We start from the raw sequence: 20,312 nt of genomic DNA, 5'->3' as shown, positions 1-20,312 counted from the left end.
TAAGCCAACAGGTGATACTAGTATGCGAACTGTAGCACACTGGGGAAAACAAACAAAAAAGAAAACTGAGACAAGGGTCAAATTTTGAGATTCCAAAGGAGTCTATCTTGTCTGTATGTTCCTAGAAAGTAATAATGCAAAATTTGGTCCAGATCAGTCAAATGGTGTTGGATTGTATAGGAAACAGACAGACATTTTATACTATATAAGTACTGTATATAATGATTATATATATATATATATATAATGATATATATATATATATATATATATATATATATATATACACACACTGTAGATATACTGTAGATATATATATACTAGCTGAAATACCCAGCGTTGCTTGTCTTGCAGTCCTGTATGTATGTTATCATCCAGCTGACTCTCAGAAACTGCCAACTCTATTTAATTTCAAAACCAACAGGGGCACGGTGGCGCTCAGACATAAAGAATGCTGGTAGTCACCTCCAGTTCGCCCTCTGGTGGTCGTTCGGAGTGTCAACTGGATGATAACATGCATACAAGACCACAAGATCACCCCCACCCTACCCAGAATGGGGTGGGTTAGGGTTGATTTCACCCTACAGTATTTGTAGTCGACCAATGAGAAACATGTGTACCAAGTTTCATGTAAATCGCTACAGCCATTCGAAGTGATGCTGGAACATCATATATATATATATATATATATATATATATATATATATATATATATATATATATATATATATATATATAAAGGTCTGTAGAGGGTACCAGCTCCCCAAATCTGACACAAACAGACTCAGACACTGGAATAAAGAGTTTTTATTTGTGGGAAACACTTAAAAATGAAGTGTTTCCCACCATAGCCACAAATGCTAACGAAGTACTGCCAGCACACAACAACTCTTAGGTTTCTCCTTTCTTTTTCTCTTTCAGTTGCTGCCTCCTCCACTCCTCCTGGCAAGCTTTGTCCTCCTTCATCCTAACTTGGGCTACCTGAATGAAGGTAGTGGGCTTCTTTTATGGTGCACCTAGTAGTACTGCTGGTGGCCTGTTAGCATGATCCAAAAGCACTTCCAGGTGAGGCAGAAGCCCAACGAAATAGGGCTCTGCAGTCTCTGCAGCACTTACAGAACCCATTAGAGCTGAGTCTGCAAACTCCAAGTCCCAGTGTGCCCTGTGGGAACCAGAGGCACTGCTGCGACCCAGGAGACTGCCATCTAGTAATCTGGGGGAGATAATGCACTGTGCACATGCTCTACCCTGGTCCTTCCATTATGAAGGTGTCCCGGCCATCTGCAATGAAATGAAATGAAAAATATTTCTTTCACCTAGGTTACCTTGAAAACAGTGATGTCTAAGTGCTAATAACAGTACATAGTATAAAAGTAATATTTATGTTTGGTAACAGGTGAAATATATTTACAACTTCTCCTATTTTTAAAGGTCAAGTGGTGTCTTAGTGATGGGACTGGGATGTGTCCAACTAGAAGAGTACTGATTAACTGGTGAAACTGTTATTTCGGAAATTTACAGAATTTTCCAAGGCAGACAAAGTGTTTTCATGTCTTAAGGGTGAAAAGACAGGAAAGCACAAGATGGTAAGTGGAATGAATTACTGACTTGGGTGGTGAAAGACAATCTGTCTGTGTTCTGGTTGAAGGAAAGAGCTGGGTTGTTTCTGTAAAAGACAGTAATTAGTTGTTCACAATTAAAGGTGCTATATAAAATGTTATTAAATGTTAAGTTGTTATTTCTTGTTGCTACAAAATTATGACATCAACTCCTATTATCCACTGTTCTTTTAATTACATGAGGAGTTTTACAACTGAATTAAGTTACAATATTTCTCAACCTATTCATTATTGTTGTAACAAAAATGCTCAAAACGGTCCTTACATATATTGCCAATGAAATATTCTGATTTCAACATAAGGCAAAGGAATTTATACAGTAGAGGTTCATGTTAAACAATTAAATATATATTTACAAAATCAAACATTATTTTAGGTTATATTGATACATTATGGCAAGAACATGAATGCATATAATTACAAAAATAAAATATGACACCATTTCTAAATAAAAAATTAATGTCAATGTCTTCTTCTGTCAATTACAGATGACAATAAAAAATATATAAAGTTACAGAGAGTAGTTTAATATCCCCATTCCACCCAAATAACAACAACAATGATTATAGCAAAGATACTAATTTCAAATTAGTGTCAAAAAGGAACTAATCTAAAATTATAAAAATTTGCAATGCATATAGCTGAAAATTAAAATTTAACTTTAAGTTATACAAAAAAACATTATTTTCAAAAGCAAATGAAAACTTCCCTGTTTCAATGAAGAAAGACTTAAAACTGTGTCCAGGAAAAAAAAAACCTGTACTGGACAAAGCAAAATGTATTTTGTCAAGTGAAAAATCTGTGACACATATTCTTTATTAAAATATTATCAGGGAGTATAAGCAAATAATCATTTCTCTTTGGCAGCTGTCTTTTATATAAAGTGTTTATCATAACAGACCATCAGGCCATGGAAAATAGCCTTTAGCTTGATAATATTTAAACTGAAGATAAAGAAATGACGGAGGAAGATCGATTACGCTAGACAACATCTAGCACTGCTTTTTCACTTTCTGTGCAGGACTGTAAGGCATCTCACAACAAACACATAAATGACCATTTTATATGAAATTTGTACTTGAGATTTTATCTGTTGCATTATTTGAAATTGCTTTGGAATTCTAGCTTACAATTCTAAACACTTTTATAAAGAACTTTTTCCCAATCAAAAATTTCTTCTAATATATACCACCCTCAACAGCTTTTCTGACGCCTTTGAAGTGATCCAATAAATTTCACAAAGTGTTTCCTAGTATTTTAATAGATGTGTAGTAACAAAGGCCATGATTTACTCCTTATATGAGTGCAACTTAAAAGCACACATAAGAGCCTAAAAAAGAAAACCTGACATCAGTTATTCTGGTTTAAAGGGGTAAACATGATTGCATACCAGACACCGATAAAACTGTGTAAAATCACATAGTTTAGGGCTTCTGTTTGCAAAGGGAATGAATGTGGAAAATTGAACATTCTATATAACATTATTGCACTGTAGTGAACACAATCATTGGCTGACAAGATATGCTTGGCAAAAACGTGATCTCTACATTTTGAAAACAGTATTAATCTAACTATCCTGAGTGTCTACATCAATGCATGCACTGTTCACAAGCAATCTCATGCACCCATCTCTTAATATAACATTATCAGAAGTTTGCCTAATGCAGCAGGAATTGCATCTTGTGCAACAAAGTTATTAAATGATGTGTATGCAGCATTATTGTGAAAACTGACAAATAGCTACACATATAACTGTACTGTAAATATAAATATTTCAGAATGAATGCATGCTTATAATGTATAAAACCATCTGACCACCCGATGAAATATTTTATGGCATCAGTTGTTCTATGGCTTCTTACGTGACAGTTGCAAACAGGAAGATCTGAAGTAGAGGAATAACCTTCAGAGTTGAAAGGTCAGCAAGTACAGCCTGTTTCAGGGAATAAAATATTATGTTACACAGTATAAGCCTTATGGTTACTCCACATATGAGGAAAGATTAGTTTTTATTTTAACAAAACAAACATTTATATGTATTCAGAAAGACACATTATGGTTCTATTTGTGTTTTTTTCAGAGTGTTCCCCAATTCAAAGTGGCCTAATGTAAATATATTACCAGAGCCTAGTGGGTCTTTATACATTCATTTTATAAATGTACTGTACCCCTTCTTGGCCTTCTGGTTTAGATTAAATTTAGTGACCTATCATGTTTACAGAAAGAGTCTAATATTTCACCCTGCCCAAGCTAAAAATAAAGGTATGTTATGACACCTTTTCCAGTGAACTTGATGGTACATGAGCAAGCAAATAATGTCTGACTAGGTTTTAAAACCAATTAAATCTGACGCCAGCGAGCAAGTCTGGATTAACCAGTACGGAGGGTTTGTCCTGCTGTCAATCTTTGTGAAATTTACTGTTATTATATAACATCTGAATTTGTTTTATTATGCCTATTATTTCTTCATTCATTTGCCTGATGCACCAAGAGATATCTTTTTTTTTCTGAATCTACAAAGATATATTTGATATTGTTTTGGTGCACTGCACATTATGTTTTAGGCTTTGATATGGTATGTGCAGCTTAACAAATTGACTAAATAACTTCCCTTTGGAATACTTTAGATAAGATTTCAAACAGATTACTTATACTACTTAGCCAAATGTTTTTAAGTTTAGAAAAATGAAGCAGTTTTACCAAAGGAATGTGTTATGGGGTATCCATACCTAAAAATAAACTGTATATAATGATATGTAATCAGAACACTACAAATAATTACATTTTTCCTTTAATTAGATAACTTTGTTTTTTCTTGAATAAAGTATGTATCAATTAGATTAACTTTGAAAGTCTTAACATTTCAAGACATATGCATATGAAGATTAAATTTCTCAGGCTGGCAAATTGACAGACACTATTTCAATCTGCACTTGACTGTAACAAATACTTACTTCAGCTGCAGCCAGTGATGTCACCTCCATCAGATTCTCTGCTCGGAAAGCAAACACAGCAGCTGCTAGTACTGAAAAATACCACACAAAACCTTAACTGCCGACCTACTAACCACAGCTAAGTAGAACCACAGAGCTACAAAATCATGAGTGCAGATTCTTACAAACTATATTAACATTAAAAAATAAAACAATTTTTACTTCCCAAACTATTTTCTGAGTCTCACTTTAGTTAATGTAAAACTAAACACATACAACAGACTCATTAAAATAGTTATGCACAGTACTCCTTTGATCCAGCAATTGAAGGCAAAACACTTTGTTTAATAGTCCAGCCTGAGTACAGATTACAAGATGACTTTCTAAAATGGAATATGTTTTTAATTGAAAAATAAAAATTATATTAGTTCATAAGTTTTGTATATGTAGTGTAATGTATAATTATACTTTGCAATTAAATTGCATATACACCAATCATTCATAACATTAAAACCACTGACAAATGAAGTGAATAACATTGATTATCTTGTTACAATGGCACATGTCATTGGGTGGGATATTATTAGGCAGAAAGGGAACAGTCAGTTCTTGAAGGTGATGAATTGGAAGTAGGAAAAATGGGCAAGCGCAAGGATCTGAGCGACTTGACAAGGGTCAATTATGATGGCTAGACTACTGGGTCAGAGCACCTCCAAAATAGCAGGTCTTGTGGGGTGTTAATATGCCATGCCAAGCGCCATACATTTTTCAGGAATGGTTTGAGGAACATGACAAAAGGTTCAAGGTGTTGACTTGGCCTACCAGTTCCCTAGATTGCAATCCAATTAAGCAACTATGAGATGTTCTGGAAAAACAAGTCTGATCCATTTAGGCACCACGTCGCAACTTATAGGACTTAAAGGATCTAATGCAAACGTCTTGGTGCCAGATACCACAGGACATCTTCACAGGTCTTGTGGAGTCCATGTCTTAAAGGGACAGAGCTATTTTGGCAGCATGAGGGTGACCTACACAATATTAGGCAGGTAGATATAATGTTGTTATACACAGTCATATGAAAAAGTTTGGGAACCTCTCTCAGCCTGCATTATAATTTACTCTACTTTCAACAAAAAAGATAACAGTGGTATGTCTTTCATTTCTTAGGAACATCTGAGTACTGGGGTATTTTCCGAACAAAGATTTTTAGTGAAGTAGTATTTAGTTGTATGAAATTAAATCAAATGTGAAACCAAATTGGTTGGATTAGCTCGTTAAGCCTTGAACTTCACAGCCAGGTGTGTCCAATCATGAGAAAAGGTATCTAAGGTGGTCAATTGCAAGTTGTGCTTCCCTTTGACTCTCCTCTGAAGAGTGACAGCATGGGATCCTCAAAGCAACTCTCAAAAGATCTAAAAACAAAGATTGTTCAGTATCATGGTTTAGTGGAAGGCTACAAAAAGCTATCTCAGAGGTTTAAACTGTCAGATTCAACTGTAAGGAATGTAATCAGGAAATGGATGGCCACAGGCACAGTTGCGGTTAAACCCAAGTCTGGCAGGCCAAGAAAAATACAGGAACGGCATATGCAGAAGATTGTGAGAATGGTCACAGACAACCCACAGATCACCTCCAAAGACCTGCAAGAACATCTTACTGCAGATGGTGTTTCTGTACATCGTTCTACAATTCAGTGCAATTTCCACAAAGAACATCTGCATGGCAGGGTGATGAGAAAGAAGCCCTTTCTGCACTCATGCCACAAACAGAGTCGCTTGTTGTATGCAAATGCTCATTTTGACAAGCCAGATTCATTTTGGAACAAAGTGCTTTGTACTGATGAGATACAAATTGAGTTATTTGGTCATAACAAAAAGCGCTTTGCATGGTGGAAGAAAAACAACGCATTCCAAGAAAAGCACCTGCTACCTACTGTCAAATTTGGTGGAGGTTCCATCATGCTGTGGGGCTGTGTGGCTAGTTCAGAGACTGGAACCCTTGTTAAAGTCGAGGGTCGGATGAATTTAACCCAATATCTACAAATTCTTCAGGATAATGTTCAAGCATCAGTCACAAAGTTGAAGTTATGCAGGGGTTGGATATTCCAACAAGACAATGACCCAAAACACAGTTCAAAATCTACAAAAGCATTCATGCAGAGGGAGAAGTACAATGTTCTGGAATGGCCGTCACAGTCCCCTGACTTGAATACCATTGAAAATCTATGGGATGATTTGAAGCAGGCTGTCCATGCTCAGCAGCCATCAAATTTAACTGAACTGGAGAGATTTGTATGGAAGAATGGTCAAAAATACCTCCATCCAGAATCTAGACATTCATCAAAGACTATAGGAGATGTCTAGAGGCTGTTATATTCGCAAAAGGAGGCTCAACTAAGTATTGATGTAATATCTCTGTTGGGGTGCCCAAATTTATGCACCTGTCAAATTTTGTTATGATGCATATTGCATATTTTCTGTTAATCCAATAAACTTTATGTCACTGCTGAAATACTACTGTTTCCATAAGGCATGTCATATATTAAAAGGAAGTTGCTACTTTGAAAGCTCAGCCAATGATAAACAAAAATCCAAAGAATTAAGAGGGGCTCCCAAACTTTTTCATATGACTGTATGTAAGGATGTTAGCAAAATGTACACATAGAATTCAGGTATGTTCAGGGATTTGGTTAAACTTTTTTGAAATTTGGAGAATTTACTTCATTAAAGATGTAAATATCACTTTTTTTACTAAATATTTGAGTAGAACTGAGTTATATTAAAAATATATTGATATATTTTTATAATTTAACAATACCCTGTAGTTAAAAAATAAGCCTCAATAAGCTTGTGATGCCTGAAACAGCTTTCATAAATACCATACTAGAACTCAAGTCATGTAAAAATTACATAGATTGGCATACTATTGTTAGTTGCTAAGACAATGTCTAACTGTTGTCCTTTCTTAAATATAAACGTTTTTATATGGGACAGCTCAAATTTCCAGCCACTTGCTTACAGGAGATAGTGAGCTCTTGGCCACGCCCACAACTCTGCTGGTTTTTCAGTAACTTCTACAGGAAATCTGTTTTGATGTTGGAAGAGGTTATTGAACAAATTAGAGAGGAAACTATACAAGTTGTAATAACTTCACTCAAAGTAAATTTGAAGCAGAAAACGTTTTTGATGTCAAATATTGCGTTTCTCTGTTTTAAGATATACTACAGTATTTTGAAAATTTGCCAATGCTTTTTAAGTGGAGGTACAGCATGCTCTCTTGAAAATATCTCAATGAAAATGGAACTCTCCTAACATACACAGAACCATATTTCAACAAAACTGGTCAACTGAGAGTCAGACGGACAGACTGGAAGACAGGTGTAACAATGGCCATGGGTGCTTTAGTATTTTATTCGTTTCACCTGAAAATGGTTGCAGAGGGATTTACCAAAGCATAAGTCCCAGAATCATGCTGCTGTTGGACAGAAGTGTAACCAAAGGGTTAAACAGGTAGGAAAATCAATGTATAAAATAATTATTGCCAACCTCAGCAAGAACACTGCCCAAATGCTGTTTGCATGATTATACATTTTGGGAGATACTGTATACCTAAAACAAAGTTACAACTGGTGTAATGAGGATGCTCCATTGAACAATGAATTTGTTTCTTTAAGGGTAACCCATGACTCTGCAAATGTGATAGTTTAAAGAACTGAGTAGAAAACTTAAGAGGGAATGGTGTAAAACACCCAATGTCCAAAGTAATGCCATAGACAGATCTAGACACATTACCCTGAAGGGTTTATATGTCATACCTACCTGAGAATTACATTTAGCCTCTAAGAGAAACTGTAATATCACTAAATGGAAGTAAATAAAATACAGTTCCTTCTCACCTTCTGGAAGATAGCACTCTTTTGCTTCAACAGAACAACGTTTTAAAAACTTGAGGTTGTATAAGACCAAGTTTAAAATAAAATAAAATAGAACAAGCTCCCATAAAGACAGGAGGGTGACAGAATATGTGTGGTTTTGTTTTACTGGTTTACAGTGAGCTGGTAAAATACATGCCTTTTAGATATGGCCCAAAATGAGTATTTTATACTTTAACTATAACCTCTCTATAACCTGCACATCTCACATCAAATTATAAATCAACACATTAAAGGTGTTGCTCCTAGATGCTTCCACGTCACAATAATAGCACTTGCAATTGGCCGGGGCAGATATAGCTGAGCAGAAATTTCACATACTTAATTGTGGCAAAGTTGGTATAAAGACAAGTCACTGAGCTCTTCAGTGTGATCCATCCTACTGCTAATGTTTGTTAAAGGAGATTGCATGGCTTTGTGCTTGATGTTATACACCTATTAGCAATGGGTGTGACTGAAACACCGGAGCTCAGTGATTTAAAGGAGTTTCCACATACATTTGACCATATAGTGTATGTTAAAAAAGAGAAAAGGCGTTTCATGACATGTACTTACTTTTTCACATGACTATATGAACTCGGTGAACCTAGGTTTTATGTATGGAAAAAATGTAATTTTTTTTTTTTTTAGAAATAAAACATCTTGTGAACAAATTATGTCATTCTAGTTATGTACGAAAAACGGACTTGTTGCTGCTTTTTGTTATTTCTTTTTTTAATACTACAACATTTTTTGGAATGGTACATGGGTATAAAGCCAGTGACTGTTTGATTTCTACAACAGTTTTAGAAAAACTATTTTCTCATTATGGTGAATTTGTGTTCACCAGTTTAACCAGAGATGTAAGCCTGGGTCAAATTGATTTAAAACACTTTTGGAAATAAGCACACAATTGAATTTAGTGAGGATTCAGAGACACTTTGACTTTTTAAGCCTTCTCAAAAAAAAAGGTCAAATGCTGCTGAGCCTTCTTAACAAGAAAACTGGGGTTGAAACACTGTGAAAAATCCTTGTCATATGGATCCCTAATATATTAAAGCTAAATACTAGTTCCACAATTGTGGCAATCATCAAAGGACCCTCCAAGACTCCTAAAGTTCACATTCAGTTCCATAGTCTTTTTCTTAGTTTTCACCTTCTAATCAAGATAAACTCTAATTAGCAGTCTCCTTCACTAAAATTAACATTAAAAGCTCTTACTATCAGTCTTTATTGTCAGGACATGGGGAAAAAAATGTCCAAACTGTAGGACAAAAGTAATAGCCACTGATTAATTCTGAGATTTTTAAACTGTTGCGGTATATCTTTATACTGTATATTATACTGAATACAGACACAGCGTACATACTGAGGTTTAATCAAGAAATACATATTACCTGCAATAATTTCAAGAGAATTGTATCCAAGTATTCTGTCCCAGAGCAGCAAAAGCTGATCAGTAGCTAGATAACCTGAAAACACTCGCACCATCCATTTGAATGCAATACGCAATCTGAAAGAAACACAAGAGAATACCAGATCAGACATTAAAAAATCCAACATTTAACGAAAATACTACACATGCTAGGACTATGCCAGAATTACCCAGAAATATCACTTGCTTTGTTTTGCATTAAGTGAAGAATGTTGAAAAATACTAGTTTGTTACACTTCAAAAGTTTTTTCCTTCAGTTTTATAATTTCATCATAATAAAATGAGTTTAAAAACACGATTTACAGGCCAAGTAAAGAACTCATACCATTTGTAACTGATGATGGCCTATATGACAACATTTCAAACAATATGAAAGTGTTTATTTGATTTTATTTGGGGTTTTTCAGTTAATCTTAATTTATAGTGACAATTGTGATGTCTCTTTCAAATTTGCCTTGGGAAAGGTGGATATACACAGTAAATACACATCAGACAGCTGGAACTTAATATTGCATTCCATATCAATATTTGCCAAATGTTAAACAATGTAATTAACTGAATTTGATGATGTTTGCACAATTGTGCCACAGCAACAAATTAGATGGTAAGCACCCTTGATTCCAGTAGCTTATAAAATGTGAGACCGCTTAAGAGAGGACTGCTGCACTGGAGGATTCAAATTTGAATATCTATGATTTGTAATAAACTGTTTTCTTAGAGTTAGAGAAAATATGGGTTATTGCCATAACTAGTTAGGTTTCTAATGTAAATTTCTCATAATCATGTATGCCCACTTCTACTTTTCTCTATAGCATTGCTAAACTGCCCTCCGTGTTAAATGTCTGTGTTAGGTCATACTAAAAATGCATGACCTGAATAATCGCTGTCTTTCTCAAGATCTTTAATGTCTTATATGGCTGCTATTTGTATCTTTAATGTCTTATATGGCTGCTATTTGTATTTATTTGTGCATACTTTTATTTATTTATACATACATATTATTCTAATAAGCAAATATTTACCTAAAACATCTCTTTATAAAAATGCATTTAAATTTGGCATAATGAGTCTGAGAGAGATATAAAATGCCAGCAATTGCAGAAACAACATAACCTTTTAATATGTCAGTCCAATCGCTGGCGGCATTATTTTTCAAAAAAGATAGATAGATAGATAGATAGATAGATAGATAGATAGATAGATAGATAGATAGATAGATAGATAGATAGATAGATAGATAGATAGGTAGGTAGGTAGGTAGGTAGGTAGGTAGGTAGGTAGGTAGGTAGGTAGGTAGGTAGGTCAAGCTGTATTTGTTCCAAGGGGCAAATTTAGCTTTAGAAATTGTCAATAAATAAATATTATAACAGGCAACAACAACCTCCCTCTAAAACACCAGAATTCCAAAAAGAAAAAAAAATTCTAATTTGACTAAAGGTAAGTGAGGAAGTACATGTATATTGCAGGTGTGTTGCTGTTGGTACAAAGGAGCCATAGTAGAGTTTGCTGAATGGTTAGCTGGCTGAAAATATTCCATGTTAGTGTGTCAGTGAGAGGGCGTACAGCATTGTTCATAATGACACTCACTTTTGTTTTGTTCTGTTCTCTCCTTTGCTATGACCTCCAGGGGCTTCAGAGTGCTTCCCATAACTGAGCCTGCCTCTTTAATTAGTTTGTCAATTCAGTGGGCCTCTCTTGATGTGATGTCCCATCACACCACAAATCATGGCGGTGGGGCTCCAGAGCTTACCAGTTGTGGTTAAAACACTAAAAGAATGAATAACTAAAACATAAATAAAACAAAAAAAAATCTGTAAAGTCTTAATTGGGTTCTTCATGATTATCACCTTTCTAGTTTGGACAGGAACCTCAGATTCTATTGCTATATTATAACTAACATAACAGATAGTGATATGGAAATGCATGAGATTAGACATTTTTCATGTCCAAACATTAATAGGACAGTTGTTGTATCACAATTATGGTACACTGGAATGCTGTCGCTTGATGATATCTTATAACTGGTTCTGATTCCCATTTTGTACATATTTTGCTCAGAAAAATAGCTGGCTAACAGAATTCCTGAAACCATGTACAACAGTTGTCTGTCTCTACAGTGCTGAAGTAATGAAAAAGCCATGACTGTAATCATTGGGTTAATCTATTAATAGCCAAACTGAATTTGGTGGCTGTTGTTGGGTTTGTTTGGACTTCAGATTAAAATAGCAATAGGCAAGAAAAGTGAAAGGGCCCATAAAAGCAGTGCACCATATACTGTAGTTGTTCCTGATTGGAGAAGATGGCCCATTTTGCTCCTCTAATGTCCCATTGGAGGTGCAAGTGGGGAATGTGTTGAAACACTACGTGACTGAGCCAGTGAGGAGCAAGCTGACTGTCATTACTTTAACATTTTCAGGAAGAACATATGTTTCTATGTGGTTGGCTGGCGCCCTGCCCAGGGTTTGTTCCTTCCTTGCGCCCTGTATTGGCTGGGATTGGCTCCACCAGACCCCTGTGACCCTGTGTTAGGATATAGTGGGTTGGACAATGACTGACTGACTGACTGACATATGTTTCTTTTCCACTATGCATTTGGTTTATCTCATAAGCATTAATTGCAAAATAGCTCTGCTACAGCACATCTCTCCATTCTCTATTCTCTCAGCCTATCAGTCAAGGAGAGCATTGTCAATGCTTGTAAATGTACAAATATGTTTTCAAGACATGATGGATTAAGTTTTAACTTTCTTTACATTTTGTAAAAGGTCTGAGTTTTTTGTTTGAGACATGAGTAGTGATTTTTTTAAACATTATTGTTGATGACTCAAGATGAATGCTATACTTGAAGCAGAACATTGTAGGCTCCTCTGTGAAAAGTTGTAGGTTTGGAAATTGATTCAAAACCAATCTTTTTGTTAGTTAATCATTTTGCCTTAAGTTATGAAGAATGAATGCACATCCAACTAACTGCAAATGTTACCAGCATTTAAATAAAAGAGGTGTCTGAATTAAGTTTAGCAAATTCAGTCTTGAATTTAAAGATGTCTGACCACTGACGGCCACTGACATCATTTTCGTTCAAGCTCACACTAGTACTACCCCAAAGATGGACAGAATATATATATATATAGCGGACAGCAAACGGGCCTGATGGAGTGTGAAAGAACAAAAGATGGGAATATGGCTTGAAGTACTAATGCCTCTCTCCCTTTCTTACCAGAAAAATGGAGAAATAAGAATAAAGTCTTTCGGAAGTCCACCAGCGCTTCATAGAAGAGTTCGCTTCTGAATTTATACCACTAACTTCACCTCTGGTCCCACTTTAATGACCTCATTTCAGACCAATGTACTCCTGCCACTGCCTCATAAAAAGCCCGTATGAAGATTGTTTGGTTGTCTTTTGTATGCCTATGCACCATTTCACCGCAGTATCAGTTGCAATTGATTACTCAAGAGCTACAAATATTATACAGGGAATTCCTTCAATCTTAATCTGTTTTTTTGTGTCTCTCATTTCTTCACTATATATATGTATATATATATATATATATATATATATATATATATATATATATATATATATATATATATATATATATATATGTATAGGGATAGCATCACGCAATTGCTGCAGATTTTTCAGCTGCACATCCATGATTCGAATCTCCTGTTCCACCACATCCTAAAGGTTCTGTATTGGATTAAGATCTGGTGACTGTGGAGGCCATTGTCATGTTCAAGAAACCAGTTTGTGATGATTTGAGCTTTGTGATATGGCATGTTATCCTGCTGGAAGTAGCCATCAGAAGATGGGTACACTGTGGTCAGAAAGTAATGGACATGGTCAGCAACAATACTTAGGTAGGCTGTGGCATTTAAACAATGCTCAGCTGGTACTAAGGGGCCAAAGTGTGCCAAGTAAATACCCCACGCCATTACATAACCACCATCAACCTGAACTGTTTCTACATTAACCGTTTATTTATCTGCACTGCTATTCAGAAAGTTGCCAGTTTCGAATCCTGTTACAGCCAGATGGAACTCTACTCCATTGGGCCCTTGAGCAAGACTCTTAACCTGAAATTGCTCCAGGGGCACAGTACAATAGCTGACCCTGTGCTCTGACCCCAAGGGGTATGAGATAAATACATTTCGTTGTACCTGTACAATGACAATAAAGTTGAATCATTTCATTTTTTTATTTGTTTTTTATACAAGTCAGGATAGATCTATGCTTTCATGTCGTTGACACCAAATTCTGACCCTACTCTCCAAATGTCGCAGCAGAAATTGAGATTCATAGAGTGGAATTGGAGCTGTCATAGGATGACTGACATACTGACATCACTTCTGGGACTACCACCACAACTTATGTCACTTCCTGTCTGTGGAGTACTTAATCGACACTACACCTGGAAGCCGGTGTTCATTTATGGAATAACTTATTGACAGATGGTTTTTCTACATAAAGTAAAACTAAACATTGTGATTGTGAAGCGTCACCTTATGCAGATTGCCCCAACAACCCTTTTTTCCAACTTAGATGGGACATTAAACTAGGTACCGTAATGGAGCCCCAACTTTTTTTCTTTGTCCTCTTGGGTCTTCACAGTTTTGTGTTCAAGCTATATTTGGAGTGATGCAATATATGCATGTTTAGCTTACTTTTTATTTTCACAATACCTAAAAGTTATAGTTTACCTTCAATATATTTTTGTCCACATGGAGGAGCAAATCAACAGTAATCTCAAATTACTCATATAATATATGAAATTTATACAAACATGATGGAGTGGTATTATGAGCATCACAGGTGGCACGTCTGAAAATTTCCATAGCATATAAATGTAGCATATGTTGTTATCTGGTGATTGTTCCAGCATAACAGCAGTTGTGGGTTGTGCATCTTAATAATGTTTTTAAGAGAATTAAAGTGTAAAAGCAAAATTTAAAAATTCTTATTTGCTATAATAGCATTGGTTTTATTGATGAATAATATAATATAATATAATATAATCTATACTAATAAAAGGCAAAGCCCTCACTCACTCACTCACTCACTCACTGACTGACTCATCACTAATTCTCCAACTTCCCGTGTAGGTAGAAGGCTGAAATTTGGCAGGCTTATTCCTTACAGCTTACTTACAAAAGTTGGGCAGGTTTCATTTCGAAATTCTACGCATAAGGGTCATAACTGGAAGCTATTTTTCCCCATATAATGTAATGGAGTCTTGAGTTGGAGATGGCCGTGAGGGGGCGGAGTTTCGTGTGACATCATCACGCCTCCTACGTAAGTACGTAGAGAACAAGGAAGAACTCCAAACAGTGATGAGCACAAAACGCCATTTCACAATTGAGAAGGCAGAAAAACATTATGAAGCAAATGATGCATACAAGCATATTCATAAGTACAGCTACTGCGGAAACAAAGCAGGCGTGAACCGTAAGTTTATATTAAATTAAGTTCATAGACAGGCTGCCACTAGCGTTTGTAATTTAGTGCCTGCCCATATAAGGCCGTCCATCAGCGGCAATCCAATACAAACACTGCCGGTAAATGTTCACGGGTGAAGGACTGTGCTTATGCAGAGGAAGATGAGATGGTCAGGGTGGTGTTTGGCACAAACTCATTGAAACTGCGAGAGAAACTTTTAAGTGCGGGTCTTAGCTGACATTACGAGATGGCACCAGTACAGCTGGGAACCTTCGATGCAAGAACACCAAGCGGCTCACGTGAACTGGCAGTGCACAGACAAAAGCAACAGTTCCAAAGAGTGCTGAACAAAACCGAATTACACAATTGAGAAGGCAGAAAAAAATATGAAGCGTCTTATACATACAATCATATTCATAAGTGCAGCTACTGCGGAAACAAAGCACACGGTGGAAAAAGTGAATGTCCTGCTAAAGGAAGACAGTGTAAAAAAACCCGTGCATGCAGTTTGTCACATCACAGATAAAAAGGAAGGCGAGCTGTTTATTGATGCAGTAAGGAACTAATCGATGAATGAAACCTCTTATCTTTACAGCGATTGACAAACACGGAATGTAACTTGAACACATCCTACAAATACGAGCCTGATTGAAAGAAATAATGATAATCAAATCCTTGATGACAGCAACATTCAATAACACTCACAAAACAATTACTGTATATTGACAATCATGTTACGTTATTTTTAAAATGTTCCCTTTTCTTTTCATAACTTCTACTTCTCCACTCGGTACACGGGTATATATATATAAATGTATATATATACCCGATCTACAATACATACTTTAGCATAGACAAGCCACACGCTGTGGCTAATTGTAGAGTCTTAAGCCTCTAACGCCGACATTCGAGGTTGATTCGAGAGGGATGTACTGACTATGTAGCGCTACCGATTCATTTTACCTTCGCATCTCCTTGGTTTGGGACGTATGAAAAATATTAGGTTAGCAGAATCATGTTACGTTATTTTTAAAATTTTCCCTTTCTTAGCACAAGCACAGCTGAGAAGCTTCGATGCATGTACTCCATAACGCGTTAAAAATAACGCATTTAATCACACTTTCAATTCCAAGCAAGCGGGAACTTTTGTCAATGCATGATTTCCTGGTACATCCATTACACTGATGCACACATCACAGCTACAAAAATGTTAGAGTCGGAATAAAGCGCGTTCCTACGACTGATCATTTCGACTACCCGGCGAAGCCTTGATAAAAGCATGGTTTTGTGCACACTGAAAAGCAAGCAAAATTAGATGCATTACAGAAAGCGGACTTTGTGGCTCTTACTGGGGATCATTGGACTTCCGTGACCGTTAGTAATTCTAAATACATCTAATTACAAAATGTTCAATGATCACACTGTTTTAGCCTAATGTACAAAATAATTTTGGCTAATGTTACTCAGAGTTTAAAGAGTAAGCTGGTCAAATTACCTTTTATGTTTCTGACTTATTTTTTAAGAAGAAAAACTGCACTTTATGTTGAAATTTTGGTTATTATTATTTAAAGACAATACTATTCTGAAAATGTACTTAAAGTACTTAAACTACCACTTTATTTTTAAGTCTGCCCAATTTTAACCAGGGATGATATTTTTGTTTCTGTTTTGAATTCAAATGCAGTTTAAAAGCTTTTTTCAGAAATTAAAACAGCTTCAGTTTACAATATTCATGTCCATGTCTATTATTTGATTCTGTAAGCCCACTAAAACCGTTTTAAATTAAAAAAAAAAACATTTGCGATTTGGGGCAAATTTCGTGTCGATTACATATGATTAATCAAGATTAATTCTTACACAGCCTCTAATTAATTGGATTAATTTTTTAATCGAGTCCCACCTATATATATATATATATGTAGATATATATATGTAGATTTGTATATATATGTGTATATACAGTATATATGTAGATATGTATATGTTGTATATACAGTATGTATATATGTGTGTGTGTATATATACAGTATGTGTATATATATGTATATGTATATATATGTATGTGTGTATATGTATATATATATATATGCCAGCAACACTCATGACAATGACAAAACAATTACATTGTCAATCATGTTACGTTATTATTAAAATGTTTCCTTTTCTTTTTACTTCTCCGCTGCCAATCGCAGGTATTTTGCTATATATATATATATATAATATAAATAGATAGATATGACAACAACACTCATATCAATGACAAAACAATTACATTAACAATCATCTTGCGTTATTTTTAAAATGTTTACTTTTCTTTTCATAACTTCTTTAACACACTACTTCTCGCTGCTGGCCTGGTATTCTGCTAGTATAATATAATATAATATAATATAATATAATATAATATAATATAATATAATATAATATAATATAATATAAGCTTTGTATTATATTGGGATTTCCTAGTCCATACATTAATTATGCACTTTTATCCATCACATCAATTTACCAAACTCACTTAGTCCAGTTTTATGGCCTTGGGAGTGCAAGGCAAGAACCAGCAATAGACAGGACAACTGCCCATCACAGGATATCACATTGGTTATGTTCCTGAATAAAAAGAGATCTCCTGTCTTTTAAGTATTCTTATCACTTTATTGTTTCATTATCTGCCCACGATTTCCACCTTCTTGTCTATCATCCCACTTTTGGTTTCCTCCTTTCATGATGTCTACATGCTATACTACACTATTTACTAATAAAAGGCAATTAAGAATTTCCAGTTAACCTACAGTTTGTACATCTCTGGAATGTGGGATGAAATGCTAAGAATTTTCAATTCAGAGGTGGACTCTGTTTACAGAACTTGAAATACTCTCTAAAGCTGGTGAGAAATGTAATGGCCAACTAACTCAGATAAACTCTAATAGCCTGTCCAGGTGCCAAATCTCAACTCTTTAGAATGTATTTTGAATGAGATGGAAATGTAAGTTTCACAGGATGAACAAATAGCCAAAAAAATAAAATAAAATTGCAGAAATTGAGTGATGGTCAGTATGAATCAAAACCCGTAAAGAATGTTTCCAGCACTATGTCGAATCAAGGCTGCTCTGGTAGGCAAAGTGGCTCCTATCAGGTACTAGGCAGGTGTACCTAATAAAGTGGCCATCAAATGAACCTTAAACAGTTAGAAGATTAGATTAAGACTCCGAGTTTAAAACAGCAGTGGAGAAATATTGACTAATTCCTAAATGACCACTGAGTGTCACTTAGTATTACATCAGTTTCCCACCATTTTTCTATTTATAACGAAATAAGAAACTACAGTATAGCATTTAAAAACGTCTGAATAGGGTGTGAAGAAAACAATACATTGAACTAAGAGAACTGGTGATGTAGACCTTCAAGAGAGACCAAACGACATATCTCTCTCTTATAAAAAAATATCTTGGAAGGAGATGAGACGTGATTTTCTCGGAGACACTTATACGTCCCATGAGAATGTTGGCGCAGTACACATGCAGAGCAGGTTAGAGATAATGAAAGTACTACAATTCGAAAGTCTCAAAAAAAGGATAGGAAAGATTGCATTTGAGCAAACAAATGGAAATTATTACTCAGTGAAATAACGGGTGTGGAACGGGACCCGGACACTGACAGGCGGACATCGTTGTTTCACCCAACACACTCCTTTATTTACAATATTTACAAGTACGTTCGTGCACAAACCCAATGCCTCCAGCACCGATCCTCCAAAGTCCGGGCCTTTCACAGTCTTTCAATGCCTTCCTTTTTGGCTGCCTCTAGTCCTCTTTCCAGCTCCGTACTTCTTCCACCCGACTTCCGCTCTCGACTGTTGGGAGGCGGCCCTTTTTATCACACCCCGGATGGGCTCCAGCTGCTTCCTGGCATTCCTCCGCAGACACGCCCCAGTGTGGCGGAAGTGCCAGCTGCGCACCCGGAAGCCCTCCGGGTGTCCCCTGTCTTCTTCCCCCCAGCACTTCCTGGTGTGGCGGAAGTGCTGGGCTACAGGATTCTTCAGGCACCAGGGCGCCGCCTGGCGGTGGCCACGGTCCCCTACAGGGTTGAGCTTCCAAGCCCCCTACCCGAGGCCACCAACAAAACCAGGGCGGTCGCCCCCTCGTGGTCGGGAGGAGGCACCAGCCCTCCTCCGGTCCCCTCGGGCATCCCGGCTGGGCTAAACCCCCAGCCGCCTGTGACATGGGACAGCGAAAAGAGATTGAATATATTGTTCGGATTTAAACTTTAACTCAGAGACTTGTAGATCGTCTAATTTGTGTTGCCATCGGGGAAAAAGAAACTAGTGTTTCTTCCCAATGAAGAGGCGTATCCACGAGAATTAAAAGATTCCAAAAACGTTGGCACGATACACATGCAGAGCAGGTTAGAGATAATGCAAGTACGAAAATTTCAAAGTCTCAAAAAAAAGGACAGTAAAGATTGCATTAGTGCAAACAAACGGAAATTATTACTCGGTGAAATAACAGAATAGCAAAAAGAGATTGAATATATTGTTTGGATTTAAACTTTAAGTCGGAGACTTGTAGATCGTCTAATTCGTGTTGCCAGCGAGAATTAAAAGATTCCAAAAACGTTGGCACAGTATGAAGTCCCATGAGACGGTGACTTTTAACATTACATTTTTTCAAGTCACGCCCTACTTACAACTATTTGCAAACAAGACCACGGTCATCTAACCTCAGTAGTGTGAATGGTTTTGTCAGACACACTTCCTGTGCTCTCAGCTCTTATAAATTTTATTAGGACAATAATTTTATACGTTCTAGATGACACATCAACGACTAAGCGAAGAAGAAAGAGCATGGACAAACATTAGAAAAAGTCGTTTAATTTATTAAGAGAGAAAGAAATGATATTCAAGCAATTAACCATCATGTCAATATGCCACACTGCACAGAGATGAATATCCAACCTACTGATGTTTTATGAGTGTTAC

The 20,312-nt window shown here is 36.2% G+C and overlaps 1 protein-coding gene across 1 annotated transcript in view; it reads right to left on the bottom strand.

The window, feature by feature from the left end:
* Window positions 1-1,774: 1,774 nt before the first annotated feature.
* tbc1d19 (TBC1 domain family, member 19) overlaps window positions 1,775-20,312 on the bottom strand; it is a 203,743-nt gene continuing 185,205 nt past the window's right edge. Inside the window, exons 19-21 of the mRNA XM_039751260.1 lie at window positions 9,860-9,975; window positions 4,574-4,644; window positions 1,775-3,552 (exon numbers count right to left, since the gene is read on the bottom strand). Of these exons, the coding sequence (XP_039607194.1) occupies window positions 3,478-3,552; window positions 4,574-4,644; window positions 9,860-9,975 (262 nt within the window). The 3' untranslated portion in view covers window positions 1,775-3,477. The remainder of the gene's footprint in view (window positions 3,553-4,573; window positions 4,645-9,859; window positions 9,976-20,312) is intronic.

The sequence above is a fragment of the Polypterus senegalus genome, chromosome 4 (genome assembly GCF_016835505.1).
Source record: "Polypterus senegalus isolate Bchr_013 chromosome 4, ASM1683550v1, whole genome shotgun sequence".
NCBI classification, from domain to species: Eukaryota; Metazoa; Chordata; class Cladistia; order Polypteriformes; family Polypteridae; genus Polypterus; species Polypterus senegalus.
Note: the sequence above shows the minus strand (reverse complement) of the source record. Positions and strands in the feature narration are given on the sequence as shown.